Source organism: Cavia porcellus, unplaced genomic scaffold (assembly GCF_034190915.1).
Source record: "Cavia porcellus strain 051 isolate PalLab524CR breed Dunkin Hartley unplaced genomic scaffold, mCavPor4.1 scaffold_23, whole genome shotgun sequence".
Taxonomy (NCBI): domain Eukaryota; kingdom Metazoa; phylum Chordata; class Mammalia; order Rodentia; family Caviidae; genus Cavia; species Cavia porcellus.
Window position 1 is genome coordinate 16,268,485 of NW_026947506.1, and position 22,460 is coordinate 16,290,944.

Sequence of the window (22,460 nt, forward strand, 5' to 3'; positions counted from 1 at the left end):
TGTTGAAGCACAACCTAAGAAATAAATGAACCCATTAAATAGATTCAAGCTGATATGCAAGAGAAAAAAAATCCAGTTTAAAAATTCAGAGCACTTTAGGCCAGTTTGAGGAAAGGACTTCACATACTGAGTACAGGCTGGCACTTAGTGACGAGGAGAGACAACAAATGACATTAAAAGCACTTTGTAGACATCATGACAGAAAGCTTTCCTGGTACAGAAGAGGAATTTAACCTACCAATAATTGAGGCAATTATTTCTCCAGTTAGCACTGATTAAAAGAATTCTACCTGCCCATGTGTAATAGACAAGTTTGCAGACATTCAAATAAAAATAGAGTATTAAAATCTGTTAGGGATGGGCTGGGGATTTCTCTCAGTAGCATAAGCAACTTCCTGGCAAGCAGTAGTCCTGAGTTCTATCCATGGTAACAATAAAAACGAAAAAGAGAAAACAGAAATATCTGTTAGGCATGAGGACTGTTGTGCTCCTTCCTATAAGGTCCCCAAGTACATGAGGGTATGTAACACTTCTGAGGCTGGAGGAAAACTGGATCACACTCTGAGTATGTAAAACAGAAAAAAGAGAAGCTTTGGAAGAAAGCCAGTGATATCTATCCCTGAAGTGGTAGCCCTTCTTACTGTCTACCTTCCTTCCTTCCTTCCTTCCTTCCTCCCTTCCTTCCTTCCTTCCTTGCTTCCTTCTTTCGTTCCTTGCTTCCTTCCATCCCTCATTCCCTCTGTCCTTTCATTCTTTTGGTTTTTAATTCAAGTTAGTATTTAATCCCACATGTCCTTGAAACTGCAATGATATTCCTGCCTCAGCTTTGAGAGTGCTGGGATTAATGATGTGTTCGCCCACACCCTGCAAATCAGCATTGTTATTTTGTGTGAAAGGAGATAAAATTAAACACAACAAAACAGAGCAAAATTGGACATAATAACTCAATGTAAGAGATATAAATTTCAAAACTAGATAATCTGAAATCTTCCCTATCTATCATGTTTTCTCTTGTTTTCTTCCAAATAGTTGTCCATGTCTTGCCACACAGAGAATTCATACTGAGCAACCTAGTATAAAATTAATCCAAACAGTCTGAGAAAGGAGTTTTAGGTCTTAAAATCACACAAAAAGGAAGTCACTAATGGCTGTGCTAGAATCGGTTGTTTGCTTCAAAATGCCTGTGCATACTTTCATGTATGTGGAAACTCAGTTAAACACAACCAGCTTTAAAAAAAAAGACCATATTTTATAGAACAAACCAAAACATGGATAAAAGTATTGGGCTTCAAAGAGATGATAGAAGGAAATCCCCTCCTTACTACATTGCCTAGGGTCAACCTCTCAAGGGACGTCCAGATTACTGGCTCCGACATGCTAATGGGATAGGGGGAGAAGATGTGATGTTTGTTTCTCAGCCTGCAGGCTGGCAGACTCACAGCTGCTCATGGTGGGGAGAGGGTTTGCCTGGACTCCTGGCACTCCCAGCATGACCCATGTCCCAGGAAATGCCAGTGGAACTCAGTAATATTACTGTTTCCAAACATTGGGTCCAAGGAGTGAACTAGGTTAGTAGGAGATCTAAAAGCTCTGAGGAAGTAGCATTTACAGTTGTCCCACACTAGACTTTAGGTTTAGAGACATTCTGCCAATATTCACTGTTTGTGCCTGTCCCAAATCCATGTCCCTTGCTCCCGACACTGTATCAGATTACCCAGAAGAACCACCTCTTCACTCCCAGCACACCTATTTCTCATGGAGCCTTGAATCTGCTCCCTTCACATTACTTCCCTGCAACTGGCTTTCACCCACATGTGATCCCAAGGGAAAAGGTGCCTTATTGATCGATCTGTCCTGCTTTGCTCCTTTCCACCAGAAAGGAATAAACACAGAGGGCCTACTGAGAACAGTGGCATGCTGGAGTTACTATCCTCCACCCTAGCCTCTCATCTTCTGGAAATGGCAGGAAGACGATAGACCAGAGAACTCCCCTATATGAATGAGACAAAAGAAACTGTGGGCTAGTAAAACATACTGTTTTCATAAACGTATAGAAAAGACAGGTAGGATGAAAATTGACTGACTCTCACATTTTGAGTGAGACACACCTAGGGCAATTGGATTAGAATAGGGTGGGAAGAACCACCATAGGGTGGATCCTGTCCTAAGAGTTATAAAAGGGACACCAAGAAGGAAGAATCCTTTCTGTTTCCATGATGAGGTGGTTCCCTGCTTGAAACTTGGAATTCATATCCTTGCTTCCAGCCCAGATGAATTAGCCTCCTGAAAGGAACTCAGACGGGACTCAATAAGGCTTCGTATTTTAAGGTCTGTGCATTTTGGTGAGCTATTTCTTTGAGTGATCAAGAAACATTTCAGAATTGACTTATATAGTAGGAAATCTCAGTCAGCTTATTTCTAAATAAGTATTTCTTTTAATCTATAAACTAGGCTCTCCACTTGTGATTGCCATACTGCCCTGCCTGTCTTGGAAGTGCTGACTGCAGTGAAATTTGTGCCATCTGGTGAAGAAGAAATTTGATTCCTGTGACTTGACAAGCTTGCTGCACTTTCACTCTGCTGATGTTAAGAGTTTCCAGTACCGCAGGCCCAGCAGAAATGTCACAGGGGCCCACAGTGGACAGCAGGTACACCACAGACATCAAAGTAGTGAACGTGTCCTTTTTGTGGACCATTGATAACATTAGATTTTGCCTAAAGGAAATAGATGACTGCATTCAAAGTTCAATCTTTTCAGCTGAAGGAAATGATCAAGTGAAATGGTGCTTACGACTCTACCCAAATGGTCTTGATGAACAAAGCAAAGATTATGTGTGCTTATACCTGGGAATGATCTGCTGTCCAAGGAGGGTAGCTCATGCAAAATTCACCTTTTCCATTCTGAATGCCAAAGGAGAGAAAACCAAGGTGCTCTCAAGTCCACAAGCTTATACATTTGTGCGAGGAAAGGACTGGGGATTCAAACATTTCATCCTTAGAGAGTTTCTTTTGGATCCAAACAATGGGCTTCTCTCCAATGACAAGCTTTCCTTCTTCTGTGAAGTGAAAGTAGCACAAGATCCCACCAATCATTCCAGCCAGAATATTATGAAGCTGGTTAAGGTTCCTGAGGGCTGCTTGGCAGAGGATCTAGGAGGACTGTGGGAGCGATCCCAGCTCTCAGACTGTTGCTTGTGTGTGGCTGGCCAGGAATTCCAGGCTCACAAAGCCATCTTAGCAGCTCGCTCTCCAGTTTTCATGACGTTGTTGGAACATGAAAAGCAAGGAAGCAAAAAGAATCGTGTTGAAATCAGTGACATGGATCCTGAAGTTTTTAAGGAAATGATATACTTTATGTACACTGGAAAGGCACCAAACCTAGGGATCATGGCAACTGAACTGCTGGAGGCTGCAAGCAGGTTTGGTCTGGAGCGCCTGAAGCTCATGTGTGAGAACCACCTGTGCAGCAACCTCTCTGTGGAGAATGCCGTGGAAATCCTCATCTTGGCTGACCTCCACAGTGCACATCAGTTGAAAACCCGGACACTGGATTTCATCAATTTTCATGTTTCTGACATCCTGGAGACCTCTGAGTGGAAGGCCATGGTGGTGTCCCACCCTCTCTTGGTGGCCGAAGCCTATCACTCTCTGGTTTCCATGCAGTGTGCATTCATGGTGCCCCCATGCAAGCGTGTGAGACTGTCCTGAGATCCCACATCTATCTCCATTTATCTTCCCAAAACCCTGGCCACATTTGCTGCCCCTGAACCATAATATGCTAGGGCAATCCGTGGAAACTTCACTCTTCTATGTGGAAATATTAAATTGTGCCTCTCTAGGGGAGAGAAGGGACCACCGTCTTAAGGTCAGAAAAAGGAAATGCGATACTGAGAATTTAGAAGTCGTGTATCATGCATTTTCAAATCTGTGTTTTATAATATTGAGCAAAGTGGGTTTTTACAGTGTCGATGCCAAACGGAAACCAAAACTCCTGTCAATGTTGAAGGCAGACCTGGGGTGGGGCTACCCTTAGAGGCAGGGACCATGAACTTCACTCTGTAAATGCAAGACTCCTTCCTGGCTTTCTGCACCATCATGCATCCCTGGGCACCCCACTTGTAACACGGGCTTTTTGCTGTCCCTCACTTTTCTCTGTAAATAAACCTGAATCTTACTTTGTACAGTTGTTTGGCTCCTCATCCTTTTTCTGTATGTTAGATTCAGAAGCTAAGAAAAATTTCAGTGTGCTGATGATTTCAGGCCCATCCACGGGATGAACACAGTGGATGTACAATGTCACTAATTAACATAGTAGATGGCAGAAATAAATGACCCAGAACTCAGGCTGCTGAAGCCAAAGGACAATCACACAATGCAAGTCTTTGCTCATGTTGTCCTGTCCCAGTGACACAGACAGGCAGCACAAGCACTACAGCACATTCCCGCAAAATCTAGGCCTCTGAGCGAGCAGTCCAATCATGGTCCTGGAGAAAAAAGAGAGGAAAATGCTCAGATTTACGAAAATGGCATGAAAGAGAATTAAAAGTAGAAGTGTTTTATGTATTTCAGAGGAATTCATGTTGAGGAAGCAAAATTTATTACTTACAACTGCACTGAGAAATGGCTGTTGGCAAATTCACACTATAAATCTCAAAAAGAGCTTTCTCACTGTGAACATTTAATATTCATAAGAATAGAATACATGTTTCTATGGTATTATGAAGAATAGAATTAAAATTAAAAATGAAAACGTAGTGGGTTTCATCTCAAAGTTTGGGCTTTTGTAAAAATCATTAGTGGTGTTACTCTGGAATCACCTAGAATTTGTAATGGCTCAGAGCTTCTAAAAATATATAAAGAAATGGATCCCCTTGTCTTGAACAGGTACAGATTTCAAAACATTTGTTTAATCATGGCTTACAGCTGGTAACCCTTTATGTGCTGGTTGTGTAAATCTTCATGAATGTCAATATGGGATAACAACCTGTATAACAACTATGCAGTAAAATCACTAAGAGTTTTGTCTCTCTCTCTTTCTCTCTCTCTCTCTCTCTCTCTCTCTCTATATATATATATATATATATATATATATATATATGTCTATCTGTCTGTCTGTATGTCTGTCTATCTATCTCTATCTCTCTCAGTCTTTATCATGGCTTGAACTCACAACTCACAACCTGGTCATTGCCAGGCAAGTGCTTCTTTGGCTCAGTTTACTGCCTGACTTTTGCAGATATTTGGCATACATATGTCCTATTCTTGTGTCCTTACTCCTAGAAGTGTCCCTTTCTCACCTCAAGCTGGCTGAGATTGTTGAAAATGAGACAAAATAATTCACTCTGTGTGCATATTTCTTGAAAAGAACTATGGTTCTTAGATGTTGTGGGAATATGTGTTTTGGTATTATCACCCTCAAGTTTTATTTCACGTCCATTCTCTCCTCCTCATTAAAGAGAATAAAACAGGAAAAGCTTTAAAGGAGGAAAAAAGGAAAATTTTTATTAATTTTTTGTGTGAAAACTTTCAGAACACAGATTCCTCAGCTGTCCATACCTGACTTGCTGATTAGGTAGGAGTCATCCCAGTTGCTTGGGAATCGCTGTTCATCCTACAAGGGAGAACATTCAAATGTTAATTTTTTTTCTTTCCAAATATGTAAATAGTTATTATCTTTTACATGAAATGTGGAAATTAAAAAGTATGAGTTTCTATCACTGCATCAAATGAACAACAAAAAACATTGAAAATAACTTACAAAGTGTAATTTCCTCATAGTGAAATGAATGGAGCAAAGTGGATTAGGGCAGAAGATTTTTCAGGGCAAGCACAGGTCTTCTCAGCTTCTCTGAGTACAAATATGTGTTACAGTGACTTATTGTCAAGTGCTTCATAGAAACAGAAGTTATATTGAATGTACAAATTGACCAAAAGAATGTTTTCCTTGCAATTCTACAGAGGAACCAGGCAAGAATTGCAGCTTAAGTGGCTGAAGGGCAACCAGTGAGATATGGCGCTATATTAACACTCTTGTGAGAATGACATGCCAGCTGTTAAGCATTAGGAGTTAGGACTGAGAATGCCTGTTCATTCCCTCAGTTGGTGTCACAGTTGTGAACTCTTGAAGGCTGAAGTGCTCCCGTTCCCAGAAAACAATCATCCCTCTGCGATGTTGGGATTCGATGGGGGTTAATGCTAATCCAACATTACTAGCAGAAGACTTTTTTGAAGAAACCACTTGTTTGACTGCTTAATTCTAAGAAAAATATATGACAGAAGATGAACAAGAATTTGCCATAACTTTACAGGCATTCTGAAGCAAGGAAATCACCAACTGCATTTGGCAAGCACTGAAAGGCCTGCCAAAGTCCCCGGAGGCACCAATTTACCTGTATCATCCAAAGTTGTGTGTCACACATTCTCGAGCTACTAGTGAAGGCATCTTGTGACACTTCCAACTCTTATGTGCAAACAACACACTAATAAATAAAGTATCTATCCAGGAGTCCCGGATGATGAAAGTGGTAGGAGACTAGTGACAAATAGTAAACTTGCATGAACCATTTCGTTTCCTTCATTCAAGTCTAATCACAATATGACTGATTATTTATGTGTATAGTTAGCATGTAGTGATCTCTCACTCAGAAAATCAACAACCCTAGGAAAACATGGAACAGATTTAGAGTTTTCTAACCAAAATGGGAAGCAACAGGAGCCAAATGTACCTGACCTTGAAAGCAGGCACATGGATTAGCCTTATCACACCTCTGTGGAAGACATCTCGGTCTAAATTCTTAGGTACTGTAACCCTGAATCTTTAAAGTTTCTATTCCTCTTTACTTTCCATTTTGCACTTGTAATTCATCCTACTGTCATCTTGTAATCTCAATAAACCGCAACTTACTATGTATCACAAGGTATATGCCAGGCAATACTCTTGTATCTGTACACAAGAATGTGGAAAAATTTTTGCCCCTTCAGTTCTAACATAGCTCTAGGGCTGGATTAGAAACAAAAGCAGCATTTTCCCACCTTTCATTAGCCTGGTTTAAAAGGCATTGCTACACAAAGAGAATTCATGAAAAAATGTACAAAATGTTCCTACAAAGCTGATGACATTTTCCATGCAAATGGAATTCCACAGTGTATCCAAGGAAGAAACTTATACAATATTCTAAGAAGGGTTAATTTTGGAAAAATTTTACCCTATTTAAAAGGAAATTCAAGAGCTTGCATTTCATTAGCTTTACTACATTTTGTGTGTGTGTTTGTGTGCGTGTGTGTGTGTGTGTGTATCTCTAATAGTTAGTGTTATGCTCATATTTGTAAAAGTAGCTATAGAGAAGAAAATTTATTACAAATTACCCATGATTTCTATTTTTCTTGTCATTTTGTACAAGAAAGTATCTTCTTAATGTAGAAGTATCAAAATCGACACAACTGAATTACAACTAGTGCACATATTTTGTATAAAATTCAGAACCTAAAATTAACTAAGAGAGCACAGCAATGATGATTGTTGGGTATTGCACTGATAGGGGCATTGAACCTATTTTGGTTATGCTAGTTATTGCAGAATCAGGAAATCATCAACACTAGTGAGGGGAGATGTTTGGACCTGGGGACTCTTGTTCCTGGTAACAGTGATAGCTAGTGAGGCCAGTGGACAATTCTGAGAGGCTCAGCAGTGTAGGTAAGCAGCAGACATCAAGGTCTTTACTGTCTGGCACAGAATGGAGAAGGATTTTGCCATTCAGCGGGAGGGAATGTTTGGCGGGAGCCATGTTGAAGTGAAGCCAGATGAACCTTAACCAGAACAGCTGCTGGCTTCCTTTAGAAGACCCTAGTTGGGTGCAGACACATGGAAATTGATTGGAATGAGCTTATTCAAGTGAGCCTCCTCTTGAGGCAGGCTGGCTAATGCTGTCTACTACTCCATCATAAGGCAGTGCCTGGTTTGAAGGGAAAGAATGGCGGAACTCAGAACACTGTATCCATAGGGCATCTAATAATGAATCCAGAGAGAATCCTGGAAGAGAACGATTTTTTTTTCATTCATTTTTCTTTTTGGTTTGGTATTTTCTTGTTTTATTCATCTGCTTTTAATTTCTCCTTTATTTTGTTCTTAATTTCTGCGGGTGACTGTGATTCCTAACTTCCCTGTGGGTATGCTTTTGTTTGGATTTCAATTTTTCTCTTTCAAATCTCATTTAGTCTTCTGCATTAGTTTCCCCCAGTAGGTGGGATCCATCTACCATCTCCGTTGTATTGTAATCTCTTTCCCTTTGGCCATTACTCTTCTTCCTCTGAAATATATTTTGAATCTTAACCCTTGAGGACAGATTGGACATATCATGAATTCATATATTGTTTATGATTGTTTGCATTCTGTTTTATCTTCCCGAATTCAGTTCATACTGTTAGGAAACTAGCAAGTATCACTCCAAGAATTCAACTGAAACAGAAAAGACATGAGAACACACAAATCAGACTAATCCTCTGGCACCCAGGCCAATAAAGCAAACCTGGGGGGAAATGAGGTTGCAAAATTTGAAAACCCAATAAACCCAATAGTAGGTTACTTCAATGTGGCAACAAGGCAATTGAATGAGGCTGTGGAATATATTAAAACAGAAGTAATCTCCCAAGTAACCACAACTAACTACAGAGATTACCAAAATACACAACCTTCTTAGTGATGTTAGTTCAGACACAGCCCAAAAAAAAAGGCGAGCTTACAAGAACTTTTGAAGCACAACCTAAGAAATAAATGAACCCATTAAATAGATTCAAGCCGATATGCAAGAGAAAAAAATCCATTTTAAAAATTCAGAGCACTTTAGGCCAGTTTGAGGAAAGGACTTCACATACTGAGTACAGGCTGGCACTTAGTGACGAGGAGAGACAACAAATGACATTAAAAGCACTTTGTAGACATCATGACAGAAAGCTTTCCTGGTACAGAAGAGGAATTTAACCTACCAATAATTGAGGCAATTATTTCTCCAGTTAGCACTGATTAAAAGAATTCTACCTGCCCATGTGTAATAGACAAGTTTGCAGACATTCAAATAAAAATAGAGTATCAAAATCTGTTAGGGATGGGCTGGGGATTTCTCTCAGTAGCATAAGCAATTTCCTGGCAAGCTGTAGTCCTGAGTTCTATCCCTGGTAACAATAAAAATGAAAAAGAGAAAAAAAAATATCTGTTAGGGATGACGACTGTTGTGCTCCTTCCAATAAGGTCCCCAAGTACATGAGGGTATGTAACACTTGTGAGGCTGGAGGAAAACTGGATCACACTCTGAGTATGTAAAACAGAAAAAAGAGAAGCTTTGGAAGAAAGCCAGTGATATCTATCCCTGAAGTGGTAGCCCTTCTTACTGTCTACCTTCCTTCCTTCCTTCCTTCCTTGTTTTCTTCCTTCCTTCCTTCCTTTCTTCCTTCCTTTCTTGCTTCCTTCTTTCGTTCCTTGCTTCCTTCCATCCCTCATTCCCTCTGTCCTTTCATTCTTTTGGTTTTTAATTCAAGTTAGTATTTAATCCCACATGTCCTTGAAACTGCAATGATATTCCTGCCTCAGCTTTGAGAGTGCTGGGATTAATGATGTGTTCGCCCAAACCCTGCAAATCAGCATTGTTATTTTTTGTGAAAGGAGATAAAATTAAACACAACAAAACAGAGCAAAATTGGACATAATAACGCAATGTAAGAGATATAAATTTCAAAACTAGATAATCTGAAATCTTCCCTATCTATCATGTTGTCTATTTTTTTCTTCCAAATAGTTGTCCATGTCTTGAAACACAGAATTCATACTGAGCAACCTAGTATAAAATTAATCCAAACAGTCTGAGAAAGGAGTTTTAGGTCTTTAAAATCAGACAAAAAGGAAGTCACTAATGGCTGTGCTAGAATCGGTTGTTTGCTTCAAAATGCCTATGCATACTTTCATGTATGTGGAAACTCAGTTAAACACAACCAGCTTTAAAAAAAAAGACCATATTTTATAGAACAAACCAAAACATGGATAAAAGTATTGGGCTTCAAAGAGATGATAGAAGGAAATCCCCTCCTTACTACATTGCCGAGGGTCAACCTCTCAAGGGACGTCCAGATTACTGGCTCCGACATGCTAATGGGATAGGGGGAGAAGATGTGATGTTTGTTTCTCAGCCTGCAGGCTGGCAGACTCACAGCTGCTCATGGTGGGGAGAGGGTTTGCCTGGACTCCTGGCACTCCCAGCATGACCCATGTCCCAGGAAATGCCAGTGGAACTCAGTAATATTACTGTTTCCAAACATTGGGTCCAAGGAGTGAACTAGGTTAGTAGGAGATCTAAAAGCTCTGAGGAAGTAGCATTTACAGTTGTCCCACACTAGACTTTAGGTTTAGAGACATTCTGCCAATATTCACTGTTTGTGCCTGTCCCAAATCCATGTCCCTTGCTCCCGACACTGTATCAGATTACCCAGAAGAACCACCTCTTCACTCCCAGCACACCTATTTCTCATGGAGCCTTGAATCTGCTCCCTTCACATTACTTCCCTGCAACTGGCTTTCACCCACATGTGATCCCAAGGGAAAAGGTGCCTTATTGACCGATCTGTCCTGCTTTGCTCCTTACCACCAGAAAGGAATAAACACAGAGGGCCTACTGAGAACAGTGGCATGCTGGAGTTACTATCCTCCACCCTAGCCTCTCATCTTCTGGAAATGGCAGGAAGACGATAGACCAGAGAACTCCCCCATATGAATGAGACAAAAGAAATTCTGGGCTAGTCAAACAGACTGTTTTCATAAACATATAGAAAAGACAGGTAGGATGAAAATTGACTGACTCTCACATTTTGAGTGAGACACACCTAGGGCAATTGGATTAGAATAGGGTGGGAAGAACCACCATAGGGTGGATCCTGTCCTAAGAGTTATAAAAGGGACACCAAGAAGGAAGAATCCTTTCTGTTTCCATGATGAGGTGGTTCCCTGCTTGAAACTTGGAATTCATATCCTTGCTTCCAGCCCAGATGAATTAGCCTCCTGAAAGGAACTCAGACGGGACTCAACAAGGCTTCGTATTTTAAGGTCTGTGCATTTTGGTGAGCTATTTCTTTGAGTGATCAAGAAACTTTTCAGAATTGACTTATATACTAGGAAATCTCAGTCAGCTTATTTCTAAATAAGTATTTCTTTTAATCTATAAACTAGGCTCTCTACTTGTGATTGCCATACTGCCCTGCCTGTCTTGGAACTGCTGACTGCAGTGAAATTTGTGCCATCTGGTGAAGAAGAAATTTGATTCGTGTGACTTGACAAGCTTGCTGCACTTTCACTCTGCTGATGTTAATGGTTTCCAGTACCGCAGGCCCAGCAGAAATGTCACAGGGGCCCACAGTGGACAGCAGGTACACCACAGACATCAAAGTAGTGAACGTGTCCTTTTTGTGGGCCATTGATAACATTAGATTTTGCCTAAAGGAAATAGATGACTGCATTCAAAGTTCAATCTTTTCACCTGAAGGAAATGATCAAGTGAAATGGTGCTTATGACTCTACCCAAATGGTCTTGATGAACAAAGCAAAGATTATGTGTGCTTATACCTGGGAATGATCTGCTGTCCAAGGAGGGTAGCTCATGCAAAATTCACCTTTTCCATTCTGAATGCCAAAGGAGAGAAAACCAAGGTGCTCTCAAGTACACAAGCTTATACATTTGTGCGAGGAAAGGACTGGGGATTCAAACATTTCATCCTTAGAGAGTTTCTTTTGGATCCAAACAATGGGCTTCTCTCCAATGACAAGCTTTCCTTCTTCTGTGAAGTGAAAGTAGCACAAGATCCCACCAATCATTCCAGCCAGAATATTAGGAAGCTGGTTAAGGTTCCTGAGGGCTGCTTGGCAGAGGATCTAGGAGGACTGTGGGAGCGATCCCAGCTCTCAGACTGTTGCTTGTGTGTGGCTGGCCAGGAATTCCAGGCTCACAAAGCCATCTTAGCAGCTCGCTCTCCAGTTTTCATGGCGTTGTTGGAACATGAAAAGCAAGGAAGCAAAAAGAATCGTGTTGAAATCAGTGACATGGATCCTGAAGTTTTTAAGGAAATGATATACTTTATGTACACTGGAAAGGCACCAAACCTAGGGATCATGGCAACTGAACTGCTGGAGGCTGCAACCAGGTTTGGTCTGGAGCGCCTGAAGCTCATGTGTGAGAACCACCTGTGCAGCAACCTCTCTGTGGAGAATGCCGTGGAAATCCTCATCTTGGCTGACCTCCACAGTGCACATCAGTTGAAAACCCGGACCCTGGATTTCATCAATTTTCATGTTTCTGACATCCTGGAGACCTCTGAGTGGAAGGCCATGGTGGTGTCCCACCCTCACTTGGTGGCCGAAGCCTATCACTCTCTGGTTTCCATGCAGTGTGCATTCATGGTGCCCCCATGCAAGCGTGTGAGACTGTCCTGAGATCCCACATCTCCATTTATCTTCCCAAAACCCTGGCCACATTTGATGCCCCTGAACCATAATATGCTAGGGCAATCCGTGGAAACTTCACTCTTCTATGTGGAAATATTAAATTGTGCCTCTCTAGTGGAGAGAAGGGACCACCGTCTTAAGGTCAGAAAAAGGAAATGCGATACTGAGAATTTAGAAGTCGTGTATCATGCATTTTCAAATCTGTGTTTTATAATATTGAGCAAAGTGGGTTTTTACAGTGTCGATGCCAAACGGAAACCAAAACTCCTGTCAATGTTGAAGGCAGACCTGGGGTGGGGCTACCCTTAGAGGCAGGGACCATGAACTTCACTCTGTAAATGCAAGACTCCTTCCTGGCTTTCTGCCCCATCATGCATCCCTGGGCACCCCACTTGTAACACGGGCTTTTTGCTGTCCCTCACTTTTCTCTGTAAATAAACCTGAATCTTACTTTGTACAGTTGTTTGGCTCCTCATCCTTTTTCTGTATGTTAGATTCAGAAGCTAAGAAAAATTTCAGTGTGCTGATGATTTCAGGCCCATCCACGGGATGAACACAGTGGATGTACAATGTCACTAATTAACATAGTAGATGGCAGAAATAAATGACCCAGAACTCAGGCTGCTGAAGCCAAAGGACAATCACACAATGCAAGTCTTTGCTCATGTTGTCCTGTCCCAGTGACACAGACAGGCAGCACAAGCACTACAGCACATTCCCGCAAAATCTAGGCCTCTGAGCGAGCAGTCCAATCATGGTCCTGGAGAAAAAAGAGAGGAAAATGCTCAGATTTATGAAAATGGCATGAAAGAGAATTAAAAGTAGAAGTGTTTTATGTATTTCAGAGGAATTCATGTTGAGGAAGCAAAATTTATTACTTACAACTGCACTGAGAAATGGCTGTTGGCAAATTCACACTATAAATCTCAAAAAGAGCTTTCTCACTGTGAACATTTAATATTCATAAGAATAGAATACATGTTTCTATGGTATTATGAAGAATAGAATTAAAATTAAAAATGAAAACGTAGTGGGTTTCATCTCAAAGTTTGGGCTTTTGTAAAAATCATTAGTGGTGTTACTCTGGAATCACCTAGAATTTGTAATGGCTCAGAGCTTCTAAAAATATATAAAGAAATGGATCCCCTTGTCTTGAACAGGTACAGATTTCAAAACATTTGTTTAATCAGGGCTTACAGCTGGTAACCCTTTATGTGCTGGTTGTGTAAATCTTCATGAATGTCAATATGGGATAACAACCTGTATAACAACTATGCAGTAAAATCACTAAGAGTTTTGTCTCTCTCTCTTTCTCTCTCTCTCTCTCTCTCTCTCTCTCTCTCTCTCTCTCTCTCTCTATATATATATATATATATATATATATGTCTATCTGTCTGTCTGTATGTCTGTCTATCTATCTCTATCTCTCTCAGTCTTTATCATGGCTTGAACTCACAACTCACAACCTGGTCATTGCCAGGCAAGTGCTTCTTTGGCTCAGTTTACTGCCTGACTTTTGCAGATATTTGGCATACATATGTCCTATTCTTGTGTCCTTACTCCTAGAAGTGTCCCTTTCTCACCTCAAGCTGGCTGAGATTGTTGAAAATGAGACAAAATAATTCACTCTGTGTGCATATTTCTTGAAAAGAACTATGGTTCTTAGATGTTGTGGGAATATGTGTTTTGGTATTATCACCCTCAAGTTTTATTTCACGTCCATTCTCTCCTCCTCATTAAAGAGAATAAAACAGGAAAAGCTTTAAAGGAGGAAAAAAGGAAAATTTTTATTAATTTTTTGTGTGAAAACTTTCAGAACACAGATTCCTCAGCTGTCCATACCTGACTTGCTGATTAGGTAGGAGTCATCCCAGTTGCTTGGGAATCGCTGTTCATCCTACAAGGGAGAACATTCAAATGTTAATTTTTTTTCTTTCCAAATATGTAAATAGTTATTATCTTTTACATGAAATGTGGAAATTAAAAAGTATGAGTTTCTGTCACTGCCTCAAATGAACAACAAAAAACATTGAAAATAACTTACAAAGTGTACTTTCCTCATAGTGAAATGAATGGAGCAAAGTGGATTAGGGCAGAAGATTTTTCAGGGCAAGCACAGGTCTTCTCAGCTTCTCTGAGTACAAATATGTGTTACAGTGACTTATTGTCAAGTGCTTCATAGAAACAGAAGTTATATTGAATGTACAAATTGACCAAAAGAATGTTTTCCTTGCAATTCTAAGGAGGAACCAGGCAAGAATTGCAGCTTAAGTGGCTGAAGGGCAACCAGTGAGATATGGCGCTATATTAACACTCTTGTGAGAATGACATGCCAGCTGTTAAGCATTAGGAGTTAGGACTGAGAATGCCTGTTCATTCCCTCAGTTGGTGTCACAGTTGTGAACTCTTGAAGGCTGAAGTGCTCCCGTTCCCAGAAAACAATCATCCCTCTGCGATGTTGGGATTCGATGGGGGTTAATGCTAATCCAACATTACTAGCAGAAGACTTTTTTGAAGAAACCACTTGTTTGACTGCTTAATTCTAAGAAAAATATATGACAGAAGATGAACAAGAATTTGCCATAACTTTACAGGCATTCTGAAGCAAGGAAATCACCAACTGCATTTGGCAAGCACTGAAAGGCCTGCCAAAGTCCCCGGAGGCACCAATTTACCTGTATCATCCAAAGTTGTGTGTCACACATTCTCGAGCTACTAGTGAAGGCATCTTGTGACACTTCCAACTCTTATGTGCAAACAACACACTAATAAATAAAGTATCTATCCAGGAGTCCCGGATGATGAAAGTGGTAGGAGACTAGTGACAAATAGTAAACTTGCATGAACCATTTCGTTTCCTTCATTCAAGTCTAATCACAATATGACTGATTATTTATGTGTATAGTTAGCATGTAGTGATCTCTCACTCAGAAAATCAACAACCCTAGGAAAACATGGAACAGATTTAGAGTTTTCTAACCAAAATGGGAAGCAACAGGAGCCAAATGTACCTGACCTTGAAAGCAGGCACATGGATTAGCCTTATCACACCTCTGTGGAAGACATCTCGGTCTAAATTCTTAGGTACTGTAACCCTGAATCTTTAAAGTTTCTATTCCTCTTTACTTTCCATTTTGCACTTGTAATTCATCCTACTGTCATCTTGTAATCTCAATAAACCGCAACTTACTATGTATCACAAGGTATATGCCAGGCAATACTCTTGTATCTGTACACAAGAATGTGGAAAAATTTTTGCCCCTTCAGTTCTAACATAGCTCTAGGGCTGGATTAGAAACAAAAGCAGCATTTTCCCACCTTTCATTAGCCTGGTTTAAAAGGCATTGCTACACAAAGAGAATTCATGAAAAAATGTACAAAATGTTCCTACAAGGCTGATGACATTTTCCATGCAAATGGAATTCCACAGTGTATCCAAGGAAGAAACTTATACAATATTCTAAGAAGGGTTAATTTTGGAAAAATTTTACCCTATTTAAAAGGAAATTCAAGAGCTTGCATTTCATTAGCTTTACTACATTTTGTGTGTGTGTTTGTGTGCGTGTGTGTGTGTGTGTGTGTATCTCTAATAGTGAGTGTTATGCTCATATTTGTAAAAGTAGCTTTAGAGAAGAAAATTTATTACAAATTACCCATGATTTCTATTTTTCTTGTCATTTTGTACAAGAAAGTATCTTCTTAATGTAGAAGTATCAAAATCTACACAACTGAATTACAACTAGTGCACATATTTTGTATAAAATTCAGAACATAAAATTAACTAAGAGAGCACAACAATGATGATTGTTGGGTATTGCACTGATAGGGGCATTGAACCTATTTTGGTTATGCTAGTTATTGCAGAATCAGGAAATCATCAACACTAGTGAGGGGAGATGTTTGGACCTGGGGACTCTTGTTCCTGGTAACAGTGATAGCTAGTGAGGCCAGTGGACAATGCTGAGAGGCTCAGCAGTGTAGGTAAGCAGCAGACATCGAGGTCTTTACTGTCTGGCACAGAATGGAGAAGGATTTTGTCATTCAGCGGGAGGGAATGTTTGGCGGGAGCCATGTTGAAGTGAAGTCAGATGAACCTTAACCAGAACAGCTGCTGGCTTCCTTTACAAGACCCTAGTTGGGTGCAGACACATGGAAATTGATTGGAATGAGCTTATTCAAATGAGCCTCCTCTTGAGGCAGGCTGGCTAATGCTGTCTACTACTCCATCATAAGGCAGTGCCTGGTTTGAAGGGAAAGAATGGCGGAACTCAGAACACTGTATCCATAGGGCATCTAATAATGAATCCAGAGAGAATCCTGGAAGAGAACGATTTTTTTTTCATTCATTTTTCTTTTTGGTTTGGTATTTTCTTGTTTTATTAATCTGCTTTTAATTTCTCCTTTATTTTGTTCTTAATTTCTGCGGGTGACTGTGATTCCTAACTTCCCTGTGGGTATGCTTTTGTTTGGATTTCAATTTTTCTCTTTCAAATCTCATTTAGTCTTCTGCATTAGTTTCCCCCAGTAGGTGGGATCCATCTACCATCTCCGTTGTATTGTAATCTCTTTCCCTTTGGCCATTACTCTTCTTCCTCTGAAATATATTTTGAATCTTAACCCTTGAGGACAGATTGGACATATCATGAATTCATATATTGTTTATGATTGTTTGCATTCTGTTTTATCTTCCCGAATTCAGTTCATCCTGTTAGGAAACTAGCAAGTATCACTCCAAGAATTCAACTGAAACAGAAAAGACATGAGAACACACAAATCAGACTAATCCTCTGGCACCCAGGCCAATAAAGCAAACCTGGGGGGAAATGAGGTTGCAAAATTTGAAAACCCAATAAACCCAATAGTAGGTTACTTCAATGTGGCAACAAGGCAATTGAATGAGGCTGTGGAATATATTAAAACAGAAGTAATCTCTCAAGTAACCACAACTAACTACAGAGATTACCAAAATACACAACCTTCTTAGTGATGTTAGTTCAGACACAGCCCAAAAAAAAAGGCGAGCTTACAAGAACTGTTGAAGCACAACCTAAGAAATAAATGAACCCATTAAATAGATTCAAGCCGATATGCAAGAGAAAAAAATCCATTTTAAAAATTCAGAGCACTTTAGGCCAGTTTGAGGAAAGGACTTCACATACTGAGTACAGGCTGGCACTTAGTGACGAGGAGAGACAACAAATGACATTAAAAGCACTTTGTAGACATCATGACAGAAAGCTTTCCTGGTACAGAAGAGGAATTTAACCTACCAATAATTGAGGCAATTATTTCTCCAGTTAGCACTGATTAAAAGAATTCTACCTGCCCATGTGTAATAGACAAGTTTGCAGACATTCAAATAAAAATAGAGTATTAAAATCTGTTAGGGATGGGCTGGGGATTTCTCTCAGTAGCATAAGCAATTTCCTGGCAAGCTGTAGTCCTGAGTTCTATCCCTGGTAACAATAAAAATGAAAAAGAGAAAAAAAAATCTGTTAGGGATGAGGACTGTTGTGCTCCTTCCAATAAGGTCCCCAAGTACATGAGGGTATGTAACACTTGTGAGGCTGGAGGAAAACTGGATCACACTCTGAGTATGTAAAACAGAAAAAAGAGAAGCTTTGGAAGAAAGCCAGTGATATCTATCCCTGAAGTGGTAGCCCTTCTTACTGTCTACCTTCCTTCCTTCCTTCCTTCCTTGTTTTCTTCCTTCCTTCCTTCCTTTCTTCCTTCCTTTCTTGCTTCCTTCTTTCGTTCCTTGCTTCCTTCCATCCCTCATTCCCTCTGTCCTTTCATTCTTTTGGTTTTTAATTCAAGTTAGTATTTAATCCCACATGTCCTTGAAACTGCAATGATATTCCTGCCTCAGCTTTGAGAGTGCTGGGATTAATGATGTGTTCGCCCACACCCTGCAAATCAGCATTGTTATTTTTTGTGAAAGGAGATAAAATTAAACACAACAAAACAGAGCAAAATTGGACATAATAACGCAATGTAAGAGATATAAATTTCAAAACTAGATAATCTGAAATCTTCCCTATCTATCATGTTGTCTATTTTTTTCTTCCAAATAGTTGTCCATGTCTTGAAACACAGAATTCATACTGAGCAACCTAGTATAAAATTAATCCAAACAGTCTGAGAAAGGAGTTTTAGGTCTTTAAAATCAGACAAAAAGGAAGTCACTAATGGCTGTGCTAGAATCGGTTGTTTGCTTCAAAATGCCTATGCATACTTTCATGTATGTGGAAACTCAGTTAAACACAACCAGCTTTAAAAAAAAAGACCATATTTTATAGAACAAACCAAAACATGGATAAAAGTATTGGGCTTCAAAGAGATGATAGAAGGAAATCCCCTCCTTACTACATTGCCTAGGGTCAACCTCTCAAGGGACGTCCAGATTACTGGCTCCGACATGCTAATGGGATAGGGGGAGAAGATGTGATGTTTGTTTCTCAGCCTGCAGGCTGGCAGACTCACAGCTGCTCATGGTGGGGAGAGGGTTTGCCTGGACTCCTGGCACTCCCAGCATGACCCATGTCCCAGGAAATGCCAGTGGAACTCAGTAATATTACTGTTTCCAAACATTGGGTCCAAGGAGTGAACTAGGTTAGTAGGAGATCTAAAAGCTCTGAGGAAGTAGCATTTACAGTTGTCCCACACTAGACTTTAGGTTTAGAGACATTCTGCCAATATTCACTGTTTGTGCCTGTCCCAAATCCATGTCCCTTGCTCCTGACACTGTATCAGATTACCCAGAAGAACCACCTCTTCACTCCCAGCACACCTATTTCTCATGGAGCCTTGAATCTGCTCCCTTCACATTACTTCCCTGCAACTGGCTTTCACCCACATGTGATCCCAAGGGAAAAGGTGCCTTATTGACCGATCTGTCCTGCTTTGCTCCTTACCACCAGAAAGGAATAAACACAGAGGGCCTACTGAGAACAGTGGCATGCTGGAGTTACTATCCTCCACCCTAGCCTCTCATCTTCTGGAAATGGCAGGAAGACGATAGACCAGAGAACTCCCCCATATGAATGAGACAAAAGAAATTCTGGGCTAGTCAAACAGACTGTTTTCATAAACATATAGAAAAGACAGGTAGGATGAAAATTGACTGACTCTCACATTTTGAGTGAGACACACCTAGGGCAATTGGATTAGAATAGGGTGGGAAGAACCACCATAGGGTGGATCCTGTCCTAAGAGTTATAAAAGGGACACCAAGAAGGAAGAATCCTTTCTGTTTCCATGATGAGGTGGTTCCCTGCTTGAAACTTGGAATTCATATCCTTGCTTCCAGCCCAGATGAATTAGCCTCCTGAAAGGAACTCAGACGGGACTCAACAAGGCTTCGTATTTTAAGGTCTGTGCATTTTGGTGAGCTATTTCTTTGAGTGATCAAGAAACTTTTCAGAATTGACTTATATACTAGGAAATCTCAGTCAGCTTATTTCTAAATAAGTATTTCTTTTAATCTATAAACTAGGCTCTCTACTTGTGATTGCCATACTGCCCTGCCTGTCTTGGAACTGCTGACTGCAGTGAAATTTGTGCCATCTGGTGAAGAAGAAATTTGATTTGTGTGACTTTACAAGCTTGCTGCACTTTCACTCTGCTGATGTTAATGGTTTCCAGTACCGCAGGCCCAGCAGAAATGTCACAGGGGCCCACAGTGGACAGCAGGTACACCACAGACATCAAAGTAGTGAACGTGTCCTTTTTGTGGACCATTGATAACATTAGATTTTGCCTAAAGGAAATAGATGACTGCATTCAAAGTTCAATCTTTTCAGCTGAAGGAAATGATCAAGTGAAATGGTGCTTACGACTCTACCCAAATGGTCTTGATGAACAAAGCAAAGATTATGTGTGCTTATACCTGGGAATGATCTGCTGTCCAAGGAGGGTAGCTCATGCAAAATTCACCTTTTCCATTCTGAATGCCAAAGGAGAGAAAACCAAGGTGCTCTCAAGTCCACAAGCTTATACATTTGTGCGAGGAAAGGACTGGGGATTCAAACATTTCATCCTTAGAGAGTTTCTTTTGGATCCAAACAATGGGCTTCTCTCCAATGACAAGCTTTCCTTCTTCTGTGAAGTCAAAGTAGCACAAGATCCCACCAATCATTCCAGCCAGAATATTAGGAAGCTGGTTAAGGTTCCTGAGGGCTGCTTGGCAGAGGATCTAGGAGGACTGTGGGAGCGATCCCAGCTCTCAGACTGTTGCTTGTGTGTGGCTGGCCAGGAATTCCAGGCTCACAAAGCCATCTTAGCAGCTCGCTCTCCAGTTTTCATGGCGTTGTTGGAACATGAAAAGCAAGGAAGCAAAAAGAATCGTGTTGAAATCAGTGACATGGATCCTGAAGTTTTTAAGGAAATGATATACTTTATGTACACTGGAAAGGCACCAAACCTAGGGATCATGGCAACTGAACTGCTGGAGGCTGCAACCAGGTTTGGTCTGGAGCGCCTGAAGCTCATGTGTGAGAATCACCTGTGCAGCAACCTCTCTGTGGAGAATGCTGTGGAAATCCTCATCTTGGCTGACCTCCACAGTGCACATCAGTTGAAAACCCGGACCCTGGATTTCATCAATTTTCATGTTTCTGACATCCTGGAGACCTCTGAGTGGAAGGCCATGGTGGTGTCCCACCCTCACTTGGTGGCCGAAGCCTATCACTCTCTGGTTTCCATGCAGTGTGCATTCATGGTACCCCCATGCAAGCGTGTGAGACTGTCCTGAGATCCCACATCTATCTCCATTTATCTTCCCAAAACCCTGGCCACATTTGCTGCCCCTGAACCATAATATGCTAGGGAAATCCGTGGAAACTTCTCTCTTCTATGTGGAAATATTAAATTGTGCCTCTCTAGGGGAGAGAAGGGACCACCGTCTTAAGGTCAGAAAAAGGAAATGCGATACTGAGAATTTAGAAGTCGTGTATCATGCATTTTCAAATCTGTGTTTTATAATATTGAGCAAAGTGGGTTTTTACAGTGTCGATGCCAAACGGAAACCAAAACTCCTGTCAATGTTGAAGGCAGACCTGGGGTGGGGCTACCCTTAGAGGCAGGGACCATGAACTTCACTCTGTAAATGCAAGACTCCTTCCTGGCTTTCTGCCCCATCATGCATCCCTGGGCACCCCACTTGTAACACGGGCTTTTTGCTGTCCCTCACTTTTCTCTGTAAATAAACCTGAATCTTACTTTGTACAGTTGTTTGGCTCCTCATCCTTTTTCTGTATGTTAGATTCAGAAGCTAAGAAAAATTTCAGTGTGCTGATGATTTCAGGCCCATCCACGGGATGAACACAGTGGATGTACAATGTCACTAATTAACATAGTAGATGGCAGAAATAAATGACCCAGAACTCAGGCTGCTGAAGCCAAAGGACAATCACACAATGCAAGTCTTTGCTCATGTTGTCCTGTCCCAGTGACACAGACAGGCAGCACAAGCACTACAGCACATTCCCGCAAAATCTAGGCCTCTGAGCGAGCAGTCCAATCATGGTCCTGGAGAAAAAAGAGAGGAAAATGCTCAGATTTACGAAAATGGCATGAAAGAGAATTAAAAGTAGAAGTGTTTTATGTATTTCAGAGGAATTCATGTTGAGGAAGCAAAATTTATTACTTACAACTGCACTGAGAAATGGCTGTTGGCAAATTCACACTATAAATCTCAAAAAGAGCTTTCTCACTGTGAACATTTAATATTCATAAGAATAGAATACATGTTTCTATGGTATTATGAAGAATAGAATTAAAATTAAAAATGAAAACGTAGTGGGTTTCATCTCAAAGTTTGGGCTTTTGTAAAAATCATTAGTGGTGTTACTCTGGAATCACCTAGAATCTGTAATGGCTCAGAGCTTCTAAAAATATATAAAGAAATGGATCCCCTTGTCTTGAACAGGTACAGATTTCAAAACATTTGTTTAATCAGGGCTTACAGCTGGTAACCCTTTAT

General features: G+C 40.6%; 2 protein-coding genes across 2 annotated transcripts; both read left to right on the forward strand.

The window, feature by feature from the left end:
* The first annotated feature begins 513 nt into the window (after nt 1-513).
* On the forward strand, nt 514-12,466 carry LOC134472269 (speckle-type POZ protein-like). The gene is made up of 2 exons (XM_063233543.1): nt 514-519; nt 12,041-12,466. Exons 1-2 carry the CDS (start codon nt 514-516, stop codon nt 12,464-12,466), a joined length of 432 nt encoding a protein of 143 aa, XP_063089613.1.
* A 4,998-nt stretch (nt 12,467-17,464) lies between these two features.
* On the forward strand, nt 17,465-21,230 carry LOC134472270 (speckle-type POZ protein-like). Its single transcript, XM_063233544.1, has 2 exons — nt 17,465-17,512; nt 20,805-21,230. Exons 1-2 carry the CDS (start codon nt 17,465-17,467, stop codon nt 21,228-21,230), a joined length of 474 nt encoding a protein of 157 aa, XP_063089614.1.
* The last annotated feature ends 1,230 nt before the right edge of the window (nt 21,231-22,460 follow it).

Bases quoted from the DNA above. Each gene is read 5' to 3' on its own strand.
- LOC134472270 (XM_063233544.1), top strand. From the start codon at position 17,465: ATGTTAGTTCAGACACAGCCCAAAAAAAAAGGCGAGCTTACAAGAACT. The intron at 17,513-20,804 runs GTTGAAGCACAA...GAACATGAAAAG, and splicing joins AAGGCGAGCTTACAAGAACT to CAAGGAAGCAAAAAGAATCG.